Genomic DNA, 23138 nt, shown 5'->3' with positions numbered 1-23138 from the left:
GTTAATGGGAATAATGTTATCTGGGGATAATGGGAATAATGTTATCTGGGGGTTAATGGGAATAATGTTATCTGGGGATAATGGGAATAATGTTATCTGGGAATAATGGGAGTAATGTTATCTGGGGGATAATGGAAGTAATGTTATCTGGGGGATAAAGGGGATAATGTTATCTGGGGGATAATGGGAATTATGTTATCTGGGGGATAATGGGAGTAATGTTATCTGGGGATAATGGGAATAATGTTATCTGGGGGATAATGGGAATAATGTTATCTGGGGGATAATGGGAGTAATGTTATCTGGGGGATAATGGGAATAATGTTATCTGGGGGATAATGGGAATAATGTTATCTGGGGATAATGGGAATAATGTTATCTGGGGATAATGGGAATAATGTTATCTGGGGATAATGTGAATAATGTAATCTGGGGGATAATGGGAATAATGTTATCGGGGGATAATGGGAATAATGTTATCTGGGGGATAATGGGAATAATGTTATCTGGGGATAATGGGAATAATGTTATCTGGGGATAATGGAAGTAATGTTATCTGGGGGATAATGGGAATAATGTTATCTGGGGATAATGGGAGTAATGTTATCTGGGGGATAATGGGAATAATGTTATCTGGGGATAATGGGAATAATGTTATCTGGGGATAATGTGAATAATGTTATCTGGGGGATAATGGGAATAATGTTATCTGGGGATAATGGGAGTAATGTTATCTGGGGGATAATGGGAGTAATGTTATCTGGGGGATAATGGGAATAATGTTATCTGGGGGATAATGGGAATAATGTTATCTGGGGGATAATGGGAATAATGTTATCTGGGGATAATGGGAATAATGTTATCTGGGGGATAATGGGAATAATGTTATCTGGGGGATAATGGGAATAATGTTATCTGGGGATAATGGGAATAATGTTATCTGGAGGATAATGGGAGTAATGTTATCTGGGGGATAATGGGAATAATGTTATCTGGGGGATAATGGGAGTAATGTTATCTGGGGGATAAAGGGAGTAATGTTATCTGGGGATAATGGGAATAATGTTATCTGGGGGATAATGGGAGTAATGTTATCTGGGGGATAAAGGGAGTAATGTTATCTGGGGGATAATGGGAATAATGTTATTTGGGGAATAATGGGAATAATGTTATCTGGGGGATAATGGGGATAATGTTATCTGGGGGATAATGGGAGTAATGTTATCTGGGGGATAATGTGAATAATGTTATCTGGGGATAATGGGAATAATGTTATCTGGGGATAATGGGAATAATGTTATCTGGGGGATAATGGGAATAATGTTATCTGGGGGATAATGGGAATAATGTTATCTGGGGATAATGGGAATAACATTTGTTACCTGTGCCCTGTCGCCATAGTAAGGGAAATACTTCAGATCAATGCTCCCAAAGGCTTTGTTACCCGGGTAATAAGTCATATTCCCCAAAGGCCCATTATTGGCGGCGGTCTGAAAGGAACAATTACACATAACGTTAATTATTACAAACCACGTCAAATTCTACAACATTCCTGGCATATACATGAGGTGTATAAAGGATATATATAGTGTATACATGGGGTATATATAGTGTATACATGGGGTATATATAGTGTCTACATGGGGTATATAGTGTATACATGGGGTATATATAGTGTATACATTGGGTATATATAGTGTATACATGGGGTATATATAGTGTATACATTGGGTATATATAGGGTATACATGGGGTATATATAGTGTATACATTGGGTATATATAGGGTATACATGGGGTATATTTAGTGTATACATGGGGTATATATAGTGTATACATTGGGTATATATAGGGTATACATGGGGTATATATAGTGTATACATGGGGTATATATAGTGTATACATTGGGTATACATAGTGTATACATGGGGTATATATAGGGTATACATGGGGTATATATAGTGTATACATGGGGTATATATAGGGTATACATGGGGTATATATAGTGTATACATGGGGTATATATAGTGTATACATTGGGTATATATAGTGTATACATGGGGTATATTAGGGGTATATATATAGTGTATACATGGGGTATATATAGTGTATACATGGGGTATATATAGTGTATACATTGGGTATATATAGTGTATACATGGGGTATATATAGTGTATACATGGGGTATATATAGTGTATACATGGGGTATATATAGTGTATATATGGTGTATATAAGGGGTATATAGTGTATACTTTGGTATATATAGTGTATACATGGGGTAGATAAGGGGTATATATAGTGTATACATGGGGTCTATAGTGTATACATGGGGTATATATAGTGTATACATGGGGTATATAAGGGGTATATATAGTGTATACATGGGGTATATATAGTGTATACATGGGGTATATATAGGGTATACATGGGGTATATATAGTGTATTCATGAGGTATATAAGGGATATATATAGTGTATACATGGGGTATATATAGTGTGTACATGGGGTATATATAGGTTATACATGGGGTATATATAGTGTATACACGGGGTATATAAGGGATATATATAGGGTATACATGGGGTATATATAGTGTATACATGGGGTATATATAGTGTATACATGGGGTATATATAGGGTATACATGGGGTATATATAGGGTATACATGGGGTATATATAGGGTATGCATGGGGTATATATAGTGTATACATGGGGTATATATAGTGTATACATGGGGTATATATAGTGTATACATGGGGTATATAAGGGGTATATATAGTGTATACATTGGGTATATATAGTGTATACATGGGGTATATATAGTGTATACATGGGGTATATATAGGGTATACATGGGGTATATATAGTGTATACATGGGGTATATAAGGGGTATATATAGTGTATATAAGGGGTATATATAGTGTATACATGGGGTATATATAGTGTATACATGGGGTATATATAGGGTATACATGGGGTATATATAGGGTATACATGGGGTATATAAGGGGTATATATAGTGTATACATGGGGTATATATAGTGTATACATGGGGTATATATAGGGTATACATGGGGTATATATAGTGTATACATTGGGTATATATAGGGTATACATGGGGTATATATAGGGTATACATGGGGTATATATAGGGTATACATGGGGTATATATAGTGTAGACATGGGGTATATATAGTGTAGACATGGGGTATATATAGGGTATACATGGGGTATATATAGGGTATACATGGGGTATATATAGGGTATACATGGGGTATATATAGGGTATACATGGGGTATATAAGGGGTATATATAGTGTATACATGGGGTATATATAGTGTATACATGGGGTATATATAGGGTATACATGGGGTATATATAGTGTATACATGGGGTATATATAGTGTATACATGGGGTATATATAGGGTATACATGGGGTATATATAGGGTATACATGGGGTATATATAGTGTATACATGGGGTATATATAGTGTATACATGGGGTATATATAGGGTATACATGGGGTATATATAGGGTATACATGGGGTATATATAGTGTATACATGGGGTATATATAGTGTAGACATGGGGTATATATAGGGTATACATGGGGTATATATAGGGTATACATGGGGTATATATAGGGTATACATGGGGTATATATAGGGTATACATGGGGTATATATAGTGTATACATGGGGTATATATAGGGTATACATGGGGTATATATAGTGTATACATGGGGTATATATAGGGTATACATGGGGTATATATAGGGTATACATGGGGTATATATAGTGTATACATGGGGTATATATAGGGTATACATGGGGTATATATAGGGTATACATGGGGTATATATAGGGTATACATGGGGTATATATAGGGTATACATGGGGTATATATAGGGTATACATGGGGTATATATAGGGTATACATGGGGTATGTGAGGGATAAATGCTCATATTTCTTCTACTAGAATTACTTTATTTTTGTATTTTCTAAAACTTGTACAAAACACAAAAATAAAAAATAAATAGAATTTTATAAAACTATATAATAATAACAAGGAAAATCTACATAGGTTCCATTTATAGGAATATCTACATAGGGTCCATTTATAGGAATATCTACATAGGGTCCATTTATAGGAATATCTACATAGGTTCCATTTATAGGAATATCTACATAGGGTCCATTTATAGGAATATCTACATAGGGTCCATTTATAGGAATATCTACATAGGGTCCATTTATAGGAATATCTACATAGGTTCCATTTATAGGAATATCTACATAGGGTCCATTTATAGGAATATCTACATAGGTTCCATTTATAGGAATATCTACATAGGTTCCATTTATAGGAATATCTACATAGGGTCCATTTATAGGAATATCTACATAGGTTCCATTTATAGGAATATCTACATAGGGTCCATTTATAGGAATATCTACATAGGGTCCATTTATAGGAATATCTACAGAGGGTCCATTTATAGGAATATCTACATAGGGTCCATTTATAAGAATATCTACATAGGGTCCATTTATAGGAATATCTACATAGGGTCCATTTATAGGAATATCTACATAGGGTCCATTTATAGGAATATCTACAGAGGGTCCATTTATAGGAATATCTACATAGGGTCCATTTATAGGAATATCTACAGAGGGTCCATTTATAGGAATATCTACATAGGGTCCATTTATAGGAATATCTACATAGGGTCCATTTATAGGAATATCTACATAGGGTCCATTTATAGGAATATCTACAGAGGGTCCATTTATAGGAATATCTACATAGGGTCCATTTATAGGAATATCTACATAGGGTCCATTTATAAGAATATCTACATAGGGTCCATTTATAGGAATATCTACAGAGGGTCCATTTATAGGAATATCTACATAGGGTCCATTTATAGGAATATCTACATAGGGTCCATTTATAGGAATATCTACATAGGGTCTATTTATAGGAATATCTACAGAGGGTCCATTTATAGGAATATCTACATAGGTTCCATTTATAGGAATATCTACATAGGGTCCATTTATAGGAATATCTACATAGGGTCCATTTATAGGAATATCTACATAGGTTCCATTAATAGGAATATCTACATAGGGTCCATTAATAGGAATATCTACATAGGGTCCATTTATAGGAATATCTACATAGGTTCCATTTATAGGAATATCTACATAGGGTCCATTTATAGGAATATCTACATAGGGTCCATTTATAGGAATATCTACATAGGGTCCATTTATAGGAATATCTACATAGGTTCCATTTATAGGAATATCTACAGAGGGTCCATTTATAGGAATGTCTACATAGGGTCCATTAATAGGAATATCTACGTAGGGTCCATTTATAGGAATATCTACATAGGGTCCATTTATAGGAATATCTACATAGGGTCCATTTATAGGAATATCTACATAGGTTCCATTTATAGGAATATCTACATAGGGTCCATTTATAGGAATATCTACATAGGGTCCATTTATAGGAATATCTACATAGGGTCCATTTATAGGAATATCTACATAGGTTCCATTTATAGGAATATCTACATAGGGTCCATTTATAGGAATAACTACATAGGGTCCATTTATAGGCATATCTACAGAGGGTCCATCTATAGGAATATCTACAGAGGGTCCATTTATAAGAATATCTACATAGGGTCCATTTATAGGAATATCTACATAGGGTCCATTTATAGGAATATCTACATAGGTTCCATTTATAGGAATATCTACATAGGGTCCATTTATAGGAATATCTACATAGGGTCCATTTATAGGAATATCTATATATGTTCCATTCATAGGAATATCTACATAGGGTCCATTTATAGGAATATTTACATAGGGTCCATTTATAGGAATATCTACATAGGTTCCATTTATAGGAATATCTACATAGTTTCCATTTATAGGAATATCTACATAGTTTCCATTTATAGGAATATCTACATAGGTTCCATTTATAGGAATATCTACATAGGGTCCATTTATAGGAATATCTACATAGGGTCCATTTATAGGAATATCTACATAGGTTCCATTTATAGGAATATCTACAGAGGGTCCAATTATAGGAATATCTACAGAGGTTCCATTTATAGGAATATCTACATAGGTTCCATTTATAGGAATATCTACATAGGGTCCATTTATAGGAATATCTACATAGGTTCCATTTATAGGAATATCTACATAGGGTCCATTTATAGGAATATCTACAGAGGGTCCATTTATAGGAATATCTACATAGGGTCCATTTATAGGAATATCTAAATAGGTTCCATTTATAGGAATATCTACAGAGGTTCCATTTATAGGAATGTCTACATAGGTTGCATTTATAGGAATGTCTACAGAGGGTCCATTTATAGGAATATCTACATAGGGTCCATTTATAGGAATATCTACATAGGTTCCATTTATAGGAATATCTACATAGGGTCCATTTATAGGAATATCTACATAGGGTCCATTTATAGGAATATCTACATAGGGTCCATTTATAGGAATATCTACATAGGGTCTATTTATAGGAATATCTACATAGGGTCCATTTATAGGAATGTCTACATAGGTTCCATCTATAGGAATATCTACATATAGGGTCCATTTATAGGAATATCTACATAGGGTCCATTTATAGGAATATCTACATAGGGTCCATTTATAGGAATATTTACATAGGTTCCATTGATAGGAATATCTACATAGGGTCCATTTATAGGAATATCTACATAGGGTCCATTTATAGGAATATCTACATAGGGTCTATTTATAGGAATATCTACATAGGGTCCGTTTATAGGAATATCTACAGAGGGTCCATTTATAGGAATATCTACATAGGGTCCATTTATAGGAATGTCTACATAGGTTCCATCTATAGGAATATCTACATATAGGGTCCATTTATAGGAATATCTACATAGGGTCCATTTATAGGAATATCTACATAGGTTCCATTTATAGGAATATCTACATAGGGTCCATTTATAAGAATATCTACGTAGGTTCCATTTATAGGAATATCTACATAGGGTCCATTTATAGGAATATCTACAGAGGGTCCATTTAAAGGAATATCTACAGAGGGTCCATTTATAGGAATGTCTACAGAGGGTCCATTTATAGGAATATCTACATAGGGTCCATTTATAGGAATATCTACATAGGGTCCATTTATAGGAATGTCTACAGAGGGTCCATTTATAGGAATATCTACATAGGGTCCATTTATAGGAATATCTACATAGGGTCCATTTATAGGAATATCTACATAGGGTCCATTTATAGGAATATCTACATAGGGTCCATTTATAGGAATATCTACATAGGTTCCATTTATAGGAATGTCTACATATAGGGTCCATTTATAGGAATATCTGTATATTTTATGTTTATGGGAATGTCTACATCGTTATCGTTACAGGACTATAGTATATTAATATTTGAGACTCAGTGTGTCTTGTATAAGTGTCCCACTTTTTGGCATTTTGTGATCTTTGCTCAGTATTGGCCGCTGAGACAGTTGATGAATTCAATGATGGAGACATTTACAGCAGCTTGTTGCCCATTCTCACTGATTCATTGCTATCTCCAGGTTGTTAGTTTTAGTCTTAGCAGAAATACGTTTATATCAAGTCAGATTTTTTTCACCTTGTGCTTTTTGTAAAAATTCAAGCAGGAGTAGATTAGTTTTTAACAGGAATGAGTTCCTTCTCTCAGGTTGAGCGATCGTGGCACGGAGACATTTCTGTTGTTTCTCCTTCCGTATCTCTCGATACTCAGAGTTTTATTGCTCTGGGATCCATTTTCTTTATATCTGATGATTTTCCACCATATTGTCTGGGACTTGGTCTCACCATGCTTCCTGTTTATTATTATATAATCCTGTTAGGATTATCAACCGCAGTATTTATAATCACACAGAAGTGGATTTATTAGCAATTTTGCGGTTTTACATCGGTGGGACGAATACGTTTAATTTATTTTTAATGTTTTAAAATGAAATATAACTAGATGAAAGCTGACAATTAAATATAGAACTTAATTAAACACCACAAAATGTGGAAATATTTAATGGGGGAACTTAGGCAAGACACAGGTTTCCTCTATTGGGGATTAATGTTTGCTGGAAGGTAAATCTATCAAAAATACATGAATAATCGACATATTCTGCATCTTACCGAAACATTCACAGCTGATTTCGACTTCTGAAGACATTAAAATAAAAAGAGACGAAAAACATGAGCCTGTCTAGGCTACAGCATAGAAGCAGGACTCGCTCTGTTTATACACTATATAAATCCATAGATAGATAGAAGCAGGGCTCGCTCTGTTTATACACTATATAAATCCATAGATAGAAGCAGGGCTCGCTCTGTTTATACACTATATAAATCCATAGATGGATAGAAGCAGGGCTCGCTCTGTTTATACACTATATAAATCCATAGATAGAAGCAGGGCTCGCTCTGTTTATACACTATATAAATCCATAGATAGATAGAAGCAGGGCTCGCTCTGTTTATACACTATATAAATCCATAGATGGATAGAAGCAGGACTCGCTCTGTTTATACACTATATAAATCCATAGATAGATAGAAGCAGGACTCGCTCTGTTTATACACTATATAAATCCATAGATAGATAGAAGCAGGGCTCGCTCTGTTTATACACTATATAAATCCATAGATAGATAGAAGCAGGACTCGCTCTGTTTATACACTATATAAATCCATAGATAGATAGAAGCAGGACTCGCTCTGTTTATACACTATATAAATCCATAGATAGATAGAAGCAGGGCTCGCTCTGTTTATACACTATATAAATCCATAGATAGATAGAAGCAGGACTCGCTCTGTTTATACACGATATAAATCCATAGATAGAAGCAGGGCTCGCTCTGTTTATACACTATATAAATCCATAGATAGAAGCAGGGCTCGCTCTGTTTATACACTATATAAATCCATAGATAGAAGCAGGGCTCGCTCTGTTTATACACTATATAAATCCATAGATAGAAGCAGGGCTCGCTCTGTTTATACACTATATAAATCCATAGATGGATAGAAGCAGGGCTCGCTCTGTTTATACACTATATAAATCCATAGATAGAAGCAGGACTCGCTCTGTTTATACACTATATAAATCCATAGATAGAAGCAGGGCTCGCTCTGTTTATACACTATATAAATCCATAGATAGAAGCAGGTCTCGCTCTGTTTATACACTATATAAATCCATAGATAGATAGAAGCAGGGCTCGCTCTGTTTATACACTATATAAATCCATAGATAGATAGAAGCAGGGCTCGCTCTGTTTATACACTATATAAATCCATAGATGGATAGAAGCAGGGCTCGCTCTGTTTATACACTATATAAATCCATAGATAGAAGCAGGGCTCGCTCTGTTTATACACTATATAAATCCATAGATAGATAGAAGCAGGGCTCGCTCTGTTTATACACTATATAAATCCATAGATAGATAGAAGCAGGACTCGCTCTGTTTATACACTATATAAATCCATAGATAGAAGCAGGGCTCGCTCTGTTTATACACTATATAAATCCATAGATAGATAGAAGCAGGGCTCGCTCTGTTTATACACTATATAAATCCATAGATAGAAGCAGGGCTCGCTCTGTTTATACACTATATAAATCCATAGATAGATAGAAGCAGGGCTCGCTCTGTTTATACACTATATAAATCCATAGATAGATAGAAGCAGGGCTCGCTCTGTTTATACACTATATAAATCCATAGATAGATAGAAGCAGGGCTCGCTCTGTTTATTAACTATATAAATCCATAGATAGAAGCAGGGCTCGCTCTGTTTATACACTATATAAATCCATAGATAGAAGCAGGGATCGCTCTGTTTATACACTATATAAATCCATAGATAGATAGAAATAGGACTCGCTCTGTTTATACACTATATAAATCCATAGATAGAAGCAGGGCTCGCTCTGTTTATACACTATATAAATCCATAGATAGATAGAAGCAGGGCTCGCTCTGTTTATACACTATATAAATCCATAGATAGATAGAAGCAAGGTTCGCTCTGTTTATACACTATATAAATCCATAGATAGAAGCAGGGCTCGCTCTGTTTATACACTATATAAATCCATAGATAGATAGAAGCAGGGCTCGCTCTGTTTATACACTATAAATCCATAGATCGATAGAAGCAGGGCTCGCTCTGTTTATACACTATATAAATCCATAGATAGAAGCAGGGCTCGCTCTGTTTATACACTATATAAATCCATAGATAGATAGAAGCAGGGCTCGCTCTGTTTATACACTATATAAATCCATAGATAGATAGAAGCAGGGCTCGCTCTGTTTATACACTATATAAATCCATAGATAGATAGAAGCAGGGCTCGCTCTGTTTATACACTATATAAATCCATAGATAGAAGCAGGGCTCGCTCTGTTTATACACTATATAAATCCATAGATAGATAGAAGCAGGGCTCGCTCTGTTTATACACTATATAAATCCATAGATGGATAGAAGCAGGGCTCGCTCTGTTTATACACTATATAAATCCATAGATAGATAGAAGCAGGACTCGCTCTGTGTATACCCTATATAAATCCATAGATAGAAGCAGGACTCGCTCTGTTTATACACTATATAAATCCATTGATAGATAGAAGCAGGGCTCGCTCTGTTTATACACTATATAAATCCATAGATAGAAGCAGGGCTCGCTCTGTTTATACACTATATAAATCCATACATAGATAGAAGCAGGACTCGCTCTGTTTATACACTATATAAATCCATAGATAGAAGCAGGGCTCGCTCTGTTTATACACTATATAAATCCATACATAGATAGAAGCAGGACTCGCTGTGTTTATACACTATATAAATCCATAGATGGATAGAAGCAGGACTCGCTCTGTTTATACACTATATAAATCCATAGATAGATAGAAGCACGGCTCGCTCTGTTTATACACTATATAAATCCATAGATAGATAGAAGCAGGACTCACTCTGTTTATACACTATATAAATCCATAGATAGATAGAAGCAGGACTCGCTCTGTTTATACACTATATAAATCCATAGATAGATAGAAGCAGGGCTCGCTCTGTTTATACACTATATAAATCCATAGATAGATAGAAGCAGGGCTCGCTCTGTTTATACACTATATAAATCCATAGATAGATAGAAGCAGGGCTCGCTCTGTTTATACACTATATAAATCCATAGATGGATAGAAGCAGGGCTCGCTCTGTTTATACACTATATAAATCCATAGATAGATAGAAGCAGGGCTCGCTCTGTGTATACACTATATAAATCCATAGATAGATAGAAGCAGGGCTCGCTCTGTTTATACACTATTTAAATCCATAGATAGATAGAAGCAGGACTCACTCTGTTTATACACTATATAAATCCATAGATAGATAGAAGCAGGACTCGCTCTGTTTATACACTATATAAATCCATAGATAGATAGAAGCAGGGCTCGCTCTGTTTATACACTATATAAATCCATAGATAGATAGAAGCAGGGCTCGCTCTGTTTATACACTATATAAATCCATAGATAGATAGAAGCAGGGCTCGCTCTGTTTATACACTATATAAATCCATAGATGGATAGAAGCAGGGCTCGCTCTGTTTATACACTATATAAATCCATAGATAGATAGAAGCAGGGCTCGCTCTGTGTATACACTATATAAATCCATAGATAGATAGAAGCAGGGCTCGCTCTGTTTATACACTATATAAATCCATAGATAGATAGAAGCAGGGCTCGCTCTGTTTATACACTATATAAATCCATAGATAGATAGAAGCAGGGCTCGCTCTGTTTATACACTATATAAATCCATAGATAGATAGAAGCAGGGCTCGCTCTGTTTATACACTATATAAATCCATAGATGGATAGAAGCAGGGCTCGCTCTGTTTATACACTATATAAATCCATAGATGGATAGAAGCAGGGCTCGCTCTGTTTATACACTATATAAATCCATAGATAGATAGAAGCAGGGCTCGCTCTGTGTATACACTATATAAATCCATAGATAGATAGAAGCAGGGCTCGCTCTGTTTATACACTATATAAATCCATAGATAGATAGAAGCAGGACTCGCTCTGTTTATACACTATATAAATCCATAGATAGATAGAAGCAGGACTCGCTCTGTTTATACACTATATAAATCCATAGATAGAAGCAGGACTCGCTCTGTTTATACACTATATAAATCCAGAGATAGAAGCAGGACTCGCTCTGTTTATACACTATATAAATCCATAGATAGATAGAAGCAGGGCTCGCTCTGTTTATACACTATATAAATCCATAGATAGAAGCAGGGCTCGCTCTGTTTATACACTATATAAATCCATAGATAGATAGAAGCAGGGCTCGCTCTGTTTATACACTATATAAATCCATAGATAGAAGCAGGGCTCGCTCTGTTTATACACTATATAAATCCATAGATAGATAGAAGCAGGACTCGCTCTGTTTATACACTATATAAATCCATAGATAGAAGCAGGGCTCGCTCTGTTTATACACTATATAAATCCATAGATAGAGAAGCAGGGCTCGCTCTGTTTATACACTATATAAATCCATAGATAGAAGCAGGGCTCGCTCTGTTTATACACTATATAAATCCATAGATAGATAGAAGCAGGACTCGCTCTGTTTATACACTATATAAATCCATAGATAGATAGAAGCAGGGATCGCTCTGTTTATACACTATATAAATCCATACATAGATAGAAGCAGGGCTCGCTGTGTTTATACACTATATAAATCCATAGATGGATAGAAGCAGGACTCGCTCTGTTTATACACTATATAAATCCATAGATAGATAGAAGCAGGGCTCACTCTGTTTATACACTATATAAATCCATAGATAGATAGAAGCAGGGCTCACTCTGTTTATACACTATATAAATCCATAGATAGATAGAAGCAGGACTCGCTCTGTTTATACACTATATAAATCCATAGATAGATAGAAGCAGGGCTCGTTCTGTTTATACACTATATAAATCCATAGATAGATAGAAGCAGGACTCGCTCTGTTTATACACTATATAAATCCATAGATAGATAGTAGCAGGGCTCACTCTGTTTATACACTATATAAATCCATAGATAGAAGCAGGGCTCGCTCTGTTTATACACTATATAAATCCATAGATAGAAGCAGGGCTCGCTCTGTTTATACACTATATAAATCCATAGATAGATAGTAGCAGGGCTCACTCTGTTTATACACTATATAAATCCATAGATAGAAGCAGGGCTCGCTCTGTTTATACACTATATAAATCCATAGATAGAAGCAGGGCTCGCTCTGTTTATACACTATATAAATCCATAGATAGATAGTAGCAGGGCTCACTCTGTTTATACACTATATAAATCCATAGATAGAAGCAGGACTCGCTCTGTTTATACACTATATAAATCCATAGATAGAAGCAGGGCTCGCTCTGTTTATACACTATATAAATCCATAGATAGATGGAAGCAGGGCTCACTCTGTTTATACACTATATAAATCCATAGACAGTGGCGTACACACAACCCATGGGGCCCCGGTGCGAAAACTGATCTGTGGGCCCCCCCCCCGCTTACTCTGCGCGGGCTGGGGCCGCAACACATGGCGGGCGGGCACATGGTCGCAGGGCTGCGACCCGTGCGACCGCGGTATGTACGCCAGTGCATGCATAAACACATACACTTAAAGGACCACTACAGACACCCAGATCAAATCAGCTCAATGAAGTGGTCTGGGTGCCAGGTCTCTCTAGTTTTAACCCTGCAGCTGAAAACAGCAGTTTCAGAGAAACTGCTATGTTTCACTGAGGGTTAATCCATCTCTAGTGGCTGTCTCATTGATAGCCGCTAGAGGATTTTCTGCGATTCTCACTGTGAAAATCACAGTGAGAAGACGCTGAACGTCCATAGGAAAGCATTGAGTAATGCTTTCCTATATGGGCGGTTTGAATGCGCGCGTGGCTCTTGCCACGCATGTGCATTCGGAGCTGAGAGGCGGATCGGGACGGAGAGATCCCCAGCGCCAAGGGAGCCCGGCGCTGGAGAAAGGTAAGTGCTTTAGACACACACACACACACTCTCATGAACAGACGCACACATTTACTGACAGACACACACTCAGTGACAGACGCACACAAACATACTCAGTAACAGACACACACACTAACACACTCTAAAACTAACACAATCACTCACACTAACACACTCACTAACACACACTCACTAACACACACTCACTAACACACACTCACTAACACACACTCACTAACACACACTCACTAACACACACTCACTAACTCACACTCACTAACTCACACTCACTAACTCACACTCACTAACTCACACTCACTAACTCACACTCACTCACTCACACACACTCACTCACACACACTCACTCACTAACACACTCACTCACTAACACACACAAACTAACACTAACACACTCACTAACACACACTAACACACTCACTAACACTAACACACTCACTAACACACTCACTAACACACTCACTAACACACTCACTAACACAATCACTAACACAATCACTAACACAATCACACTAACACACTCACACTAACACACTCACACTAACACACTCACACTAACACTAACACACTCACACTAACACACTCACACTAACACACTCACACTAACACTAACACACTCACACTAACACACTCACACTAACACACTCTCTCACTAACACACTCTCTCACTAACACACACTAACACACTCACTAACACTCACTAACACTAACACACTCACTAACACTAACACACTCACATTAACACACTCACTAACACTCACTAACACACTCACTCACTACCACTCTCACTAACACACTCACTAACACTAACACACACACACACTCACTAACACACTCACTCACACACTCACTCACACACTCACTAACACACTCACTAACACACTCACTAACACACTCACTCACACACTCACTCACACACTCACTCACACTAACACACTCACACGTTTTTTTGTTGTTTGTTTTTTAATTTAATCCCCCCAGCCTCCTTACCTGTGTGAGAGCTGGGGGGATTCCCTGGGGTCCAGTGGTGTTGCTGGTCACCCGGCTGGCGGGCGCGCGAGGGAGTACTGTCCCCTGGGTGCTCCCTCTTCAGCTCCCTCGCGCGCCGCGTACTGATACCGGAGCCGGAAGATGACGTCATCTTCCGGCTCCGGTTTCAGTGCGGTGCGCGAGGGAGCTGAAGAGGGAGCACCCAGGGGACAGTGCTCCCTCGCGCGCCCGCCAGCCGGGTGACAGCAGGGCCAACCTCGGGGGGCCCGGAGGTGGCCGGCTCCTGAGCCCCCCAGCAGAAAAGGCTGGCCCTGTGGGTACATACCTGGGTCGCAGGGGCGGCCGGGCCCCCTGGTGGGCCGGGCCCGGTCGCAGCCGCGACCCCTGCGACCCTGGTATGTACGCCACTGTCCATAGATAGATAGAAGCAGGGCTCGCTCTGTTTATACACTATATAAATCCATAGATAGAAGCAGGGCTCGCTCTGTTTATACACTATATAAATCCATAGATAGAAGCAGGACTCGCTCTGTTTATACACTATATAAATCCATAGATAGAAGCAGGGCTCGCTCTGTTTATACACTATATAAATCCATAGATAGAAGCAGGGCTCGCTCTGTTTATACACTATATAAATCCATAGATAGAAGCAGGGCTCACTCTGTTTATACACTATATAAATCCATAGATAGATAGAAGCAGGACTCGCTCTGTTTATACACTATATAAATCCATAGATAGATAGAAGCAGGGCTCGCTCTGTTTATACACTATATAAATCCATAGATAGATAGAAGCAGGGCTCGCTCTGTTTATACACTATATAAATCCATAGATAGATAGAAGCAGGGCTCGCTCTGTTTATACACTATATAAATCCATAGATGGATAGAAGCAGGGCTCGCTCTGTTTATACACTATATAAATCCATAGATAGATAGAAGCAGGGCTCGCTCTGTGTATACACTATATAAATCCATAGATAGATAGAAGCAGGGCTCGCTCTGTTTATACACTATATAAATCCATAGATAGATAGAAGCAGGACTCGCTCTGTTTATACACTATATAAATCCATAGATAGATAGAAGCAGGACTCGCTCTGTTTATACACTATATAAATCCATAGATAGAAGCAGGACTCGCTCTGTTTATACACTATATAAATCCAGAGATAGAAGCAGGACTCGCTCTGTTTATACACTATATAAATCTATAGATAGATAGAAGCAGGGCTCGCTCTGTTTATACACTATATAAATCTATAGATAGATAGAAGCAGGGCTCGCTCTGTTTATACACTATATAAATCCATAGATAGAAGCAGGGCTCGCTCTGTTTATACACTATATAAATCCATAGATAGATAGAAGCAGGGCTCGCTCTGTTTATACACTATATAAATCCATAGATAGAAGCAGGGCTCGCTCTGTTTATACACTATATAAATCCATAGATAGATAGAAGCAGGACTCGCTCTGTTTATACACTATATAAATCCATAGATAAAAGCAGGGCTCGCTCTGTGTATACACTATATAAATCCATAGATAGATAGAAGCAGGACTCGCTCTGTTTATACACTAAATAAATCCATAGATAGAAGCAGGACTCGCTCTGTTTATACACTATATAAATCCATAGATAGAGAAGCAGGGCTCGCTCTGTTTATACACTATATAAATCCATAGATAGAAGCAGGGCTCGCTCTGTTTATACACTATATAAATCCATAGATAGATAGAAGCAGGACTCGCTCTGTTTATACACTATATAAATCCATAGATAGATAGAAGCAGGGTTCACTCTGTTTATACACTATATAAATCCATAGATAGATAGAAGCAGGGCTCACTCTGTTTATACACTATATAAATCCATAGATAGATAGAAGCAGGGCTCACTCTGTTTATACACTATATAAATCCATAGATAGATAGAAGCAGGACTCGCTCTGTTTATACACTATATAAATCCATAGATAGATAGAAGCAGGGCTCGCTCTGTTTATACACTATATAAATCCATAGATGGATAGAAGCAGGACTCGCTCTATTCATACACTATATAAATCCATAGATAGATAGCAGCAGGGCTCGCTCTGTTTATACACTATATAAATCCATAGATGGATAGAAGCAGGACTCGCTCTGTTTATACACTATATAAATCCATAGATAGAAGCAGGGCTCGCTCTGTTTATACACTATATAAATCCATAGATAGAAGCAGGGCTCGCTTTGTTTATACACTATATAAATCCATAGATAGATAGAAGCAGGACTCGCTCTGTTTATACACTATATAAATCCATAGATAGATAGAAGCAGGGCTCGCTCTGTTTATACACTATATAAATCCATAGATGGATAGAAGCAGGACTCGCTCTGCTTATACACTATATAAATCCAGAGATGGATAGAAGCAGGACTCGCTCTGTTTATACACTATATGAATCCATAGATAGATAGAAGCAGGGATCACTCTGTTTATACACTATATAAATCCATAGATAGATAGAAGCAGGGCTCGCTCTGTTTATACACTATATAAATCCATAGATGGATAGAAGCAGGACTCGCTCTGTTTATACACTATATAAATCCATAGATAGATAGAAGCAGGGATCGCTCTGTTTATACACTATATAAATCCATAGATGGATAGAAGCAGGACTCGCTCTGTTTATACACTATATAAATCCATAGATAGAAGCAGGACTCGCTCTGTTTATACACTATATAAATCCAGAGATAGAAGCAGGACTCGCTCTGTTTATACACTATATAAATCCATAGATAGAAGCAGGGCTCGCTCTGCTTATACACTATATAAATCCATAGATAGAAGCAGGGCTCGCTCTGTTTATACACTATATAAATCCATAGATAGATAGAAGCAGGGCTCGCTCTGTTTATACACTATATAAAGCCATAGATAGAAGCAGGGCTCGCTCTGTTTATACACTATATAAATCCATAGATAGATAGAAGCAGGACTCGCTCTGTTTATACACTATATAAATCCATAGATAGATAGAAGGAGGGCTCGCTCTGTTTATACACTATATAAATCCATAGATAGATAGAAGCAGGACTCGCTCTGTTTATACACTATATAAATCCATAGATAGAAGCAGGACTCGCTCTGTTTATACACTATATAAATCCATAGATAGATAGAAGCAGGGCTCGCTCTGTTTATACACTATATAAATCCATAGATAGAAGCAGGACTCGCTCTGTTTATACACTATATAAATCCATAGATAGATAGAAGCAGGGCTCGCTCTGTTTATACACTATATAAATCCATAGATAGAAGCAGGGCTCGCTCTGTTTATACACTATATAAATCCATAGATAGATAGAAGGAGGGCTCGCTCTGTTTATACACTATATAAATCCATAGATAGATATAATGGAGGGACACTTACCGTTGCAGAGCAGTTTACAGTTATTGTAGTATTTGATAAGCTGGGGATGATGCCTGGGAGAAATTTTATAACCTGCAGATAAATAAAGAGATGTCAGCAGGAATTCTCTGTAAATCCAGGTGGTGTACCTGGTGGGTCAGGACAGAGCCTGGCAGAGAGGTTAAGTTACACTGTCACACAGAAGAGGACACAGACACATAGTGACATTCAGTCTTCCTCTTACTCTGTTCATTTTGATGAGGACACAGGGTGTTCCTTTGCTGTACCCATATGTGGGGTCTGTCAGCCCATCACATGCACCCAGCGAGCTACGTAGAAACGGGCAGGCTTTCTTGGGGAAGTTCCTGACATCTCCGTTGTCATCTTGTATATTGTAGGTACCGTTGGTGCACGTAAAGCCACGCTGCAGCTGTACACTGTCATTATAGTCTGCAAGCGGAACGACATATATTAGGCCAGAAGCAGAAACCATATAAGCTGAATGACAGCATTGAGTATTGTTCATTTAATGTGGGTAGCAGTTATGGAGACACAAACACACAAAATAAAGAATTTATATTGGAAAGGAATGGCTGAGGTAAGTAGGCAAGGAATGGCTGAGGTAAGTAGAAAAGGAATTGCTGAGGTAAGTAGGCAAGGAATGGCTGAGGTAAGTAGGCAAGGAATAACTGAGGTAAGTAGGCAAGGAATGGCTGAGGTATGTAGGAAAGGAATAGCTGAGGTATGTAGGCAAGGAATGGCTGAGGTAAGTAGGCAAGGAATGGCTGATGTATGTAGGCAAGGAATGGCTGAGGTAAGTAGGCAAGGAATAACTGAGGTATGTAGGCAAGGAATGGCTGAGGTAAGTTGGCAAGGAATGGCTGAGGTAAGTAGGCAAGGAATGGCTGAGGTATGTAGGCAAGGAATGGCTGAGGTAAGTTGGCAAGGAATGGCTGATGTATGTAGGCAAGGAATGGCTGAGGAATGTAGGAAAGGAATAACTGAGGTATGTAGGCAAGGAATAACTGAGGTATGTAGGCAAGGAATGGCTGAGGTAAGTTGGCAAGGAATGGCTGAGGTAAGTAGGCAAGGAATGGCTGAGGTATGTAGGAAAGGAATAACTGAGGTATGTAGGCAAGGAATAACTGAGGTATGTAGGCAAGGAATGGCTGAGGTAAGTTGGCAAGGAATGGCTGATGTATGTAGGCAAGGAATGGCTGAGGAATGTAGGAAAGGAATAACTGAGGAATGTAGGCAAGGAATAGCTGAGGTATGTAGGCAAAGAATGGCTGAGGTATGTAGGCAAGGAATGGCTGAGGTAAGTAGGCAAGGAATGGCTGATGTATGTAGAAAATGAATAGCTGAGGTAAGTAGGCAAGGAATGGCTGAGGTATGTAGGAAAGGAATAACTGAGGTATGTAGGCAAGGAATGGCTGAGGTATGTAGGCAAGGAATGGCTGAGGTATGTAGGCAAGGAATGGCTGAGGTATGTAGGCAAGGAATAGCTGAGGTATGTAGGAAAGGAATGGCTGAGGTAAGTAGGCAAGGAATAGCTGAGGTAAGTAGGCAAGGAATGGCTGAGGTAATTAGGCAAGGAATAGCTGAGGTATGTAGAAAAGGAATAGCTAAGGTATGTAGGAAAGGAATGGCTGAGGTAAGTAGGCAAGGAATAGCTGAGGTAAGTAGGCAAGGAATGGCTGAGGTAAGTAGGAAAGGAATAGCTTAGGTATGTAGGCAAGGAATAACCAAGGTATGTAGGCAAGGAATAGCTGGGGTAAGTAGGCAAGGAATAGCTGAGGTATGTAGGCAAGGAACAGCTGAGGTATGTAGGAAAAGAATAACTGAGGTATGTATGCAAGGAATAGCTGAGGTAAGTAGGCAAGGAATGGCTGAGGTAAGTAGGCAAGGAATGGCTGAGGTATGTAGAAAAGGAAAAGCTGAGGTAAGTAGGCAAGGAATAGCTGAGGTAAGTAGGCAAGGAATGGCTGAGGTAAGTAGGCAAGGAATGGCTGAGGTATGTAGAAAAGGAATAGCTGAGGTAAGTAGGCAAGGAATAGCTGAGGTAAGTAGGCAAGGAATGGCTGAGGTAAGTAGGAAAGGAATAGCTGAGGTATATAGGCAAGGAATAACCAAGGTATGTAAGCAAGGAATTGCTGGGGTAAGTAGGCAAGGAATAGCTGAGGTAAGTAGGCAAGGAATGGCTGAGGTATGTAGGAAATGAATAGCTGAGGTAAGTAGGCAAGGAATGGCTGAGGTATGTAGGCAAGGAACAGCTGAGGTATGTAGGAAAGGAATGGCTGAGGTAAGTAGGCAAGGAATAGCTGAGGTAAGTAGGCAAGGAATGGCTGAGGTAAGTAGGCAAGGAATAACTGAGGTATATAGAAAAGGAATAGCTGAGGTAAGTAGGCAAGGAATGGCTGAGGTAAGTGGGCAAGGAATAACCGAGGGATGTAGGGAAGGAATAGCTGAGGTAAGTAGGCAAGGAATGGCTGAGGTATATAGGAAATGAATAGCTGAGGTAAGTAGGCAAGGAATGGCTGAGGTATGTAGGCAAGGAACAGCTGAGGTATGTAGGAAAGGAATGGCTGAGGTAAGTAGGAAAGGAATGGCTGAGGTAAGTAGGCAAGGAATAGCTGAGGTAAGTAGGCAAGGAATGGCTGAGGTAAGTAGGCAAGGAATAACTGAGGTATATAGAAAAGGAATAGCTGAGGTAAGTAGGCAAGGAATGGCTGAGGTAAGTGGGCAAGGAATAACCGAGGGATGTAGGAAAGGAATAGCTGAGGTAAGTAGGCAAGGAATGGCTGAGGTATATAGGAAATGAATAGCTGAGGTAAGTAGGCAAGGAATGGCTGAGGTATGTAGGCAAGGAACAGCTGAGGTATGTAGGAAAGGAATGGCTGAGGTAAGTAGGCAAGGAATAGCTGAGGTAAGTAGGCAAGGAATGGCTGAGGTAAGTAGGCAAGGAATGGCTGAGGTATGTAGAAAAGGAATAGCTGAGGTAAGTAGGCAAGGAATGGCTGAGGTATGTAGGCAAGGAACAGCTGAGGTATGTAGGAAAGGAATAACTGAGGTATGTAGGCAAGGAATAGCTGAGGTAAGTAGGCAAGGAATGGCTGAGGTAAGTAGGCAAGGAATGGCTGAGGTATGTAGAAAAGGAATAGCTGAGGTAAGTAGGCAAGGAATAGCTGAGGTAAGTAGGCAAGGAATGGCTGAGGTAAGTAGGCAAGGAATGGCTGAGGTATGTAGAAAAGGAATAGCTGAGGTAAGTAGGCAAGGAATAGCTGAGGTAAGTAGGCAAGGAATGGCTGAGGTAAGTAGGCAAGGAATGGCTGAGGTATGTAGAAAAGGAATAGCTGAGGTAAGTAGGCAAGGAATAGCTGAGGTAAGTAGGCAAGGAATGGCTGAGGTAAGTAGGAAAGGAATAGCTGAGGTATATAGGCAAGGAATAACCAAGGTATGTAGGCAAGGAATTGCTGGGGTAAGTAGGCAAGGAATAGCTGAGGTAAGTAGGCAAGGAATGGCTGAGGTATGTAGGAAATGAATAGCTGAGGTAAGTAGGCAAGGAATGGCTGAGGTATGTAGGCAAGGAACAGCTGAGGTATGTAGGAAAGGAATGGCTGAGGTAAGTAGGCAAGGAATAGCTGAGGTAAGTAGGCAAGGAATGGCTGAGGTAAGTAGGCAAGGAATAACTGAGGTATATAGAAAAGGAATAGCTGAGGTAAGTAGGCAAGGAATGGCTGAGGTAAGTGGGCAAGGAATAACCGAGGGATGTAGGGAAGGAATAGCTGAGGTAAGTAGGCAAGGAATGGCTGAGGTATATAGGAAATGAATAGCTGAGGTAAGTAGGCAAGGAATGGCTGAGGTATGTAGGCAAGGAACAGCTGAGGTATGTAGGAAAGGAATGGCTGAGGTAAGTAGGAAAGGAATGGCTGAGGTAAGTAGGCAAGGAATAGCTGAGGTAAGTAGGCAAGGAATGGCTGAGGTAAGTAGGCAAGGAATAACTGAGGTATATAGAAAAGGAATAGCTGAGGTAAGTAGGCAAGGAATGGCTGAGGTAAGTGGGCAAGGAATAACCGAGGGATGTAGGAAAGGAATAGCTGAGGTAAGTAGGCAAGGAATGGCTGAGGTATATAGGAAATGAATAGCTGAGGTAAGTAGGCAAGGAATGGCTGAGGTATGTAGGCAAGGAACAGCTGAGGTATGTAGGAAAGGAATGGCTGAGGTAAGTAGGCAAGGAATAGCTGAGGTAAGTAGGCAAGGAATGGCTGAGGTAAGTAGGCAAGGAATGGCTGAGGTATGTAGAAAAGGAATAGCTGAGGTAAGTAGGCAAGGAATGGCTGAGGTATGTAGGCAAGGAACAGCTGAGGTATGTAGGAAAGGAATAACTGAGGTATGTAGGCAAGGAATAGCTGAGGTAAGTAGGCAAGGAATGGCTGAGGTAAGTAGGCAAGGAATGGCTGAGGTATGTAGAAAAGGAATAGCTGAGGTAAGTAGGCAAGGAATAGCTGAGGTAAGTAG

At 38.7% G+C, this 23138-nt stretch overlaps 1 protein-coding gene across 2 annotated transcripts in view; it reads right to left on the bottom strand.

Annotated features, from left to right (window-relative positions):
* Positions 1-23138, bottom strand: part of LOC134601576 (sodium/potassium-transporting ATPase subunit beta-2-like) — a 31343-nt gene that overhangs the window by 2526 nt on the left and 5679 nt on the right. Inside the window, exons 4-7 of one of the 2 annotated variants that reach the window (XM_063446099.1) lie at positions 18865-19070; positions 18642-18713; positions 8243-8269; positions 1383-1490 (exon numbers count right to left, since the gene is read on the bottom strand). In XM_063446099.1, the coding sequence (XP_063302169.1) occupies positions 1383-1490; positions 8243-8269; positions 18642-18713; positions 18865-19070 (413 nt within the window). The remainder of the gene's footprint in view (positions 1-1382; positions 1491-8242; positions 8270-18641; positions 18714-18864; positions 19071-23138) is intronic. The other variant, XM_063446100.1, reaches the window with a different exon arrangement.

The sequence above is a fragment of the Pelobates fuscus genome, chromosome 3 (assembly GCF_036172605.1).
Source record: "Pelobates fuscus isolate aPelFus1 chromosome 3, aPelFus1.pri, whole genome shotgun sequence".
Lineage (NCBI taxonomy): Eukaryota > Metazoa > Chordata > Amphibia > Anura > Pelobatidae > Pelobates > Pelobates fuscus.
This window is presented reverse-complemented; position numbering and strand designations above follow the sequence as displayed.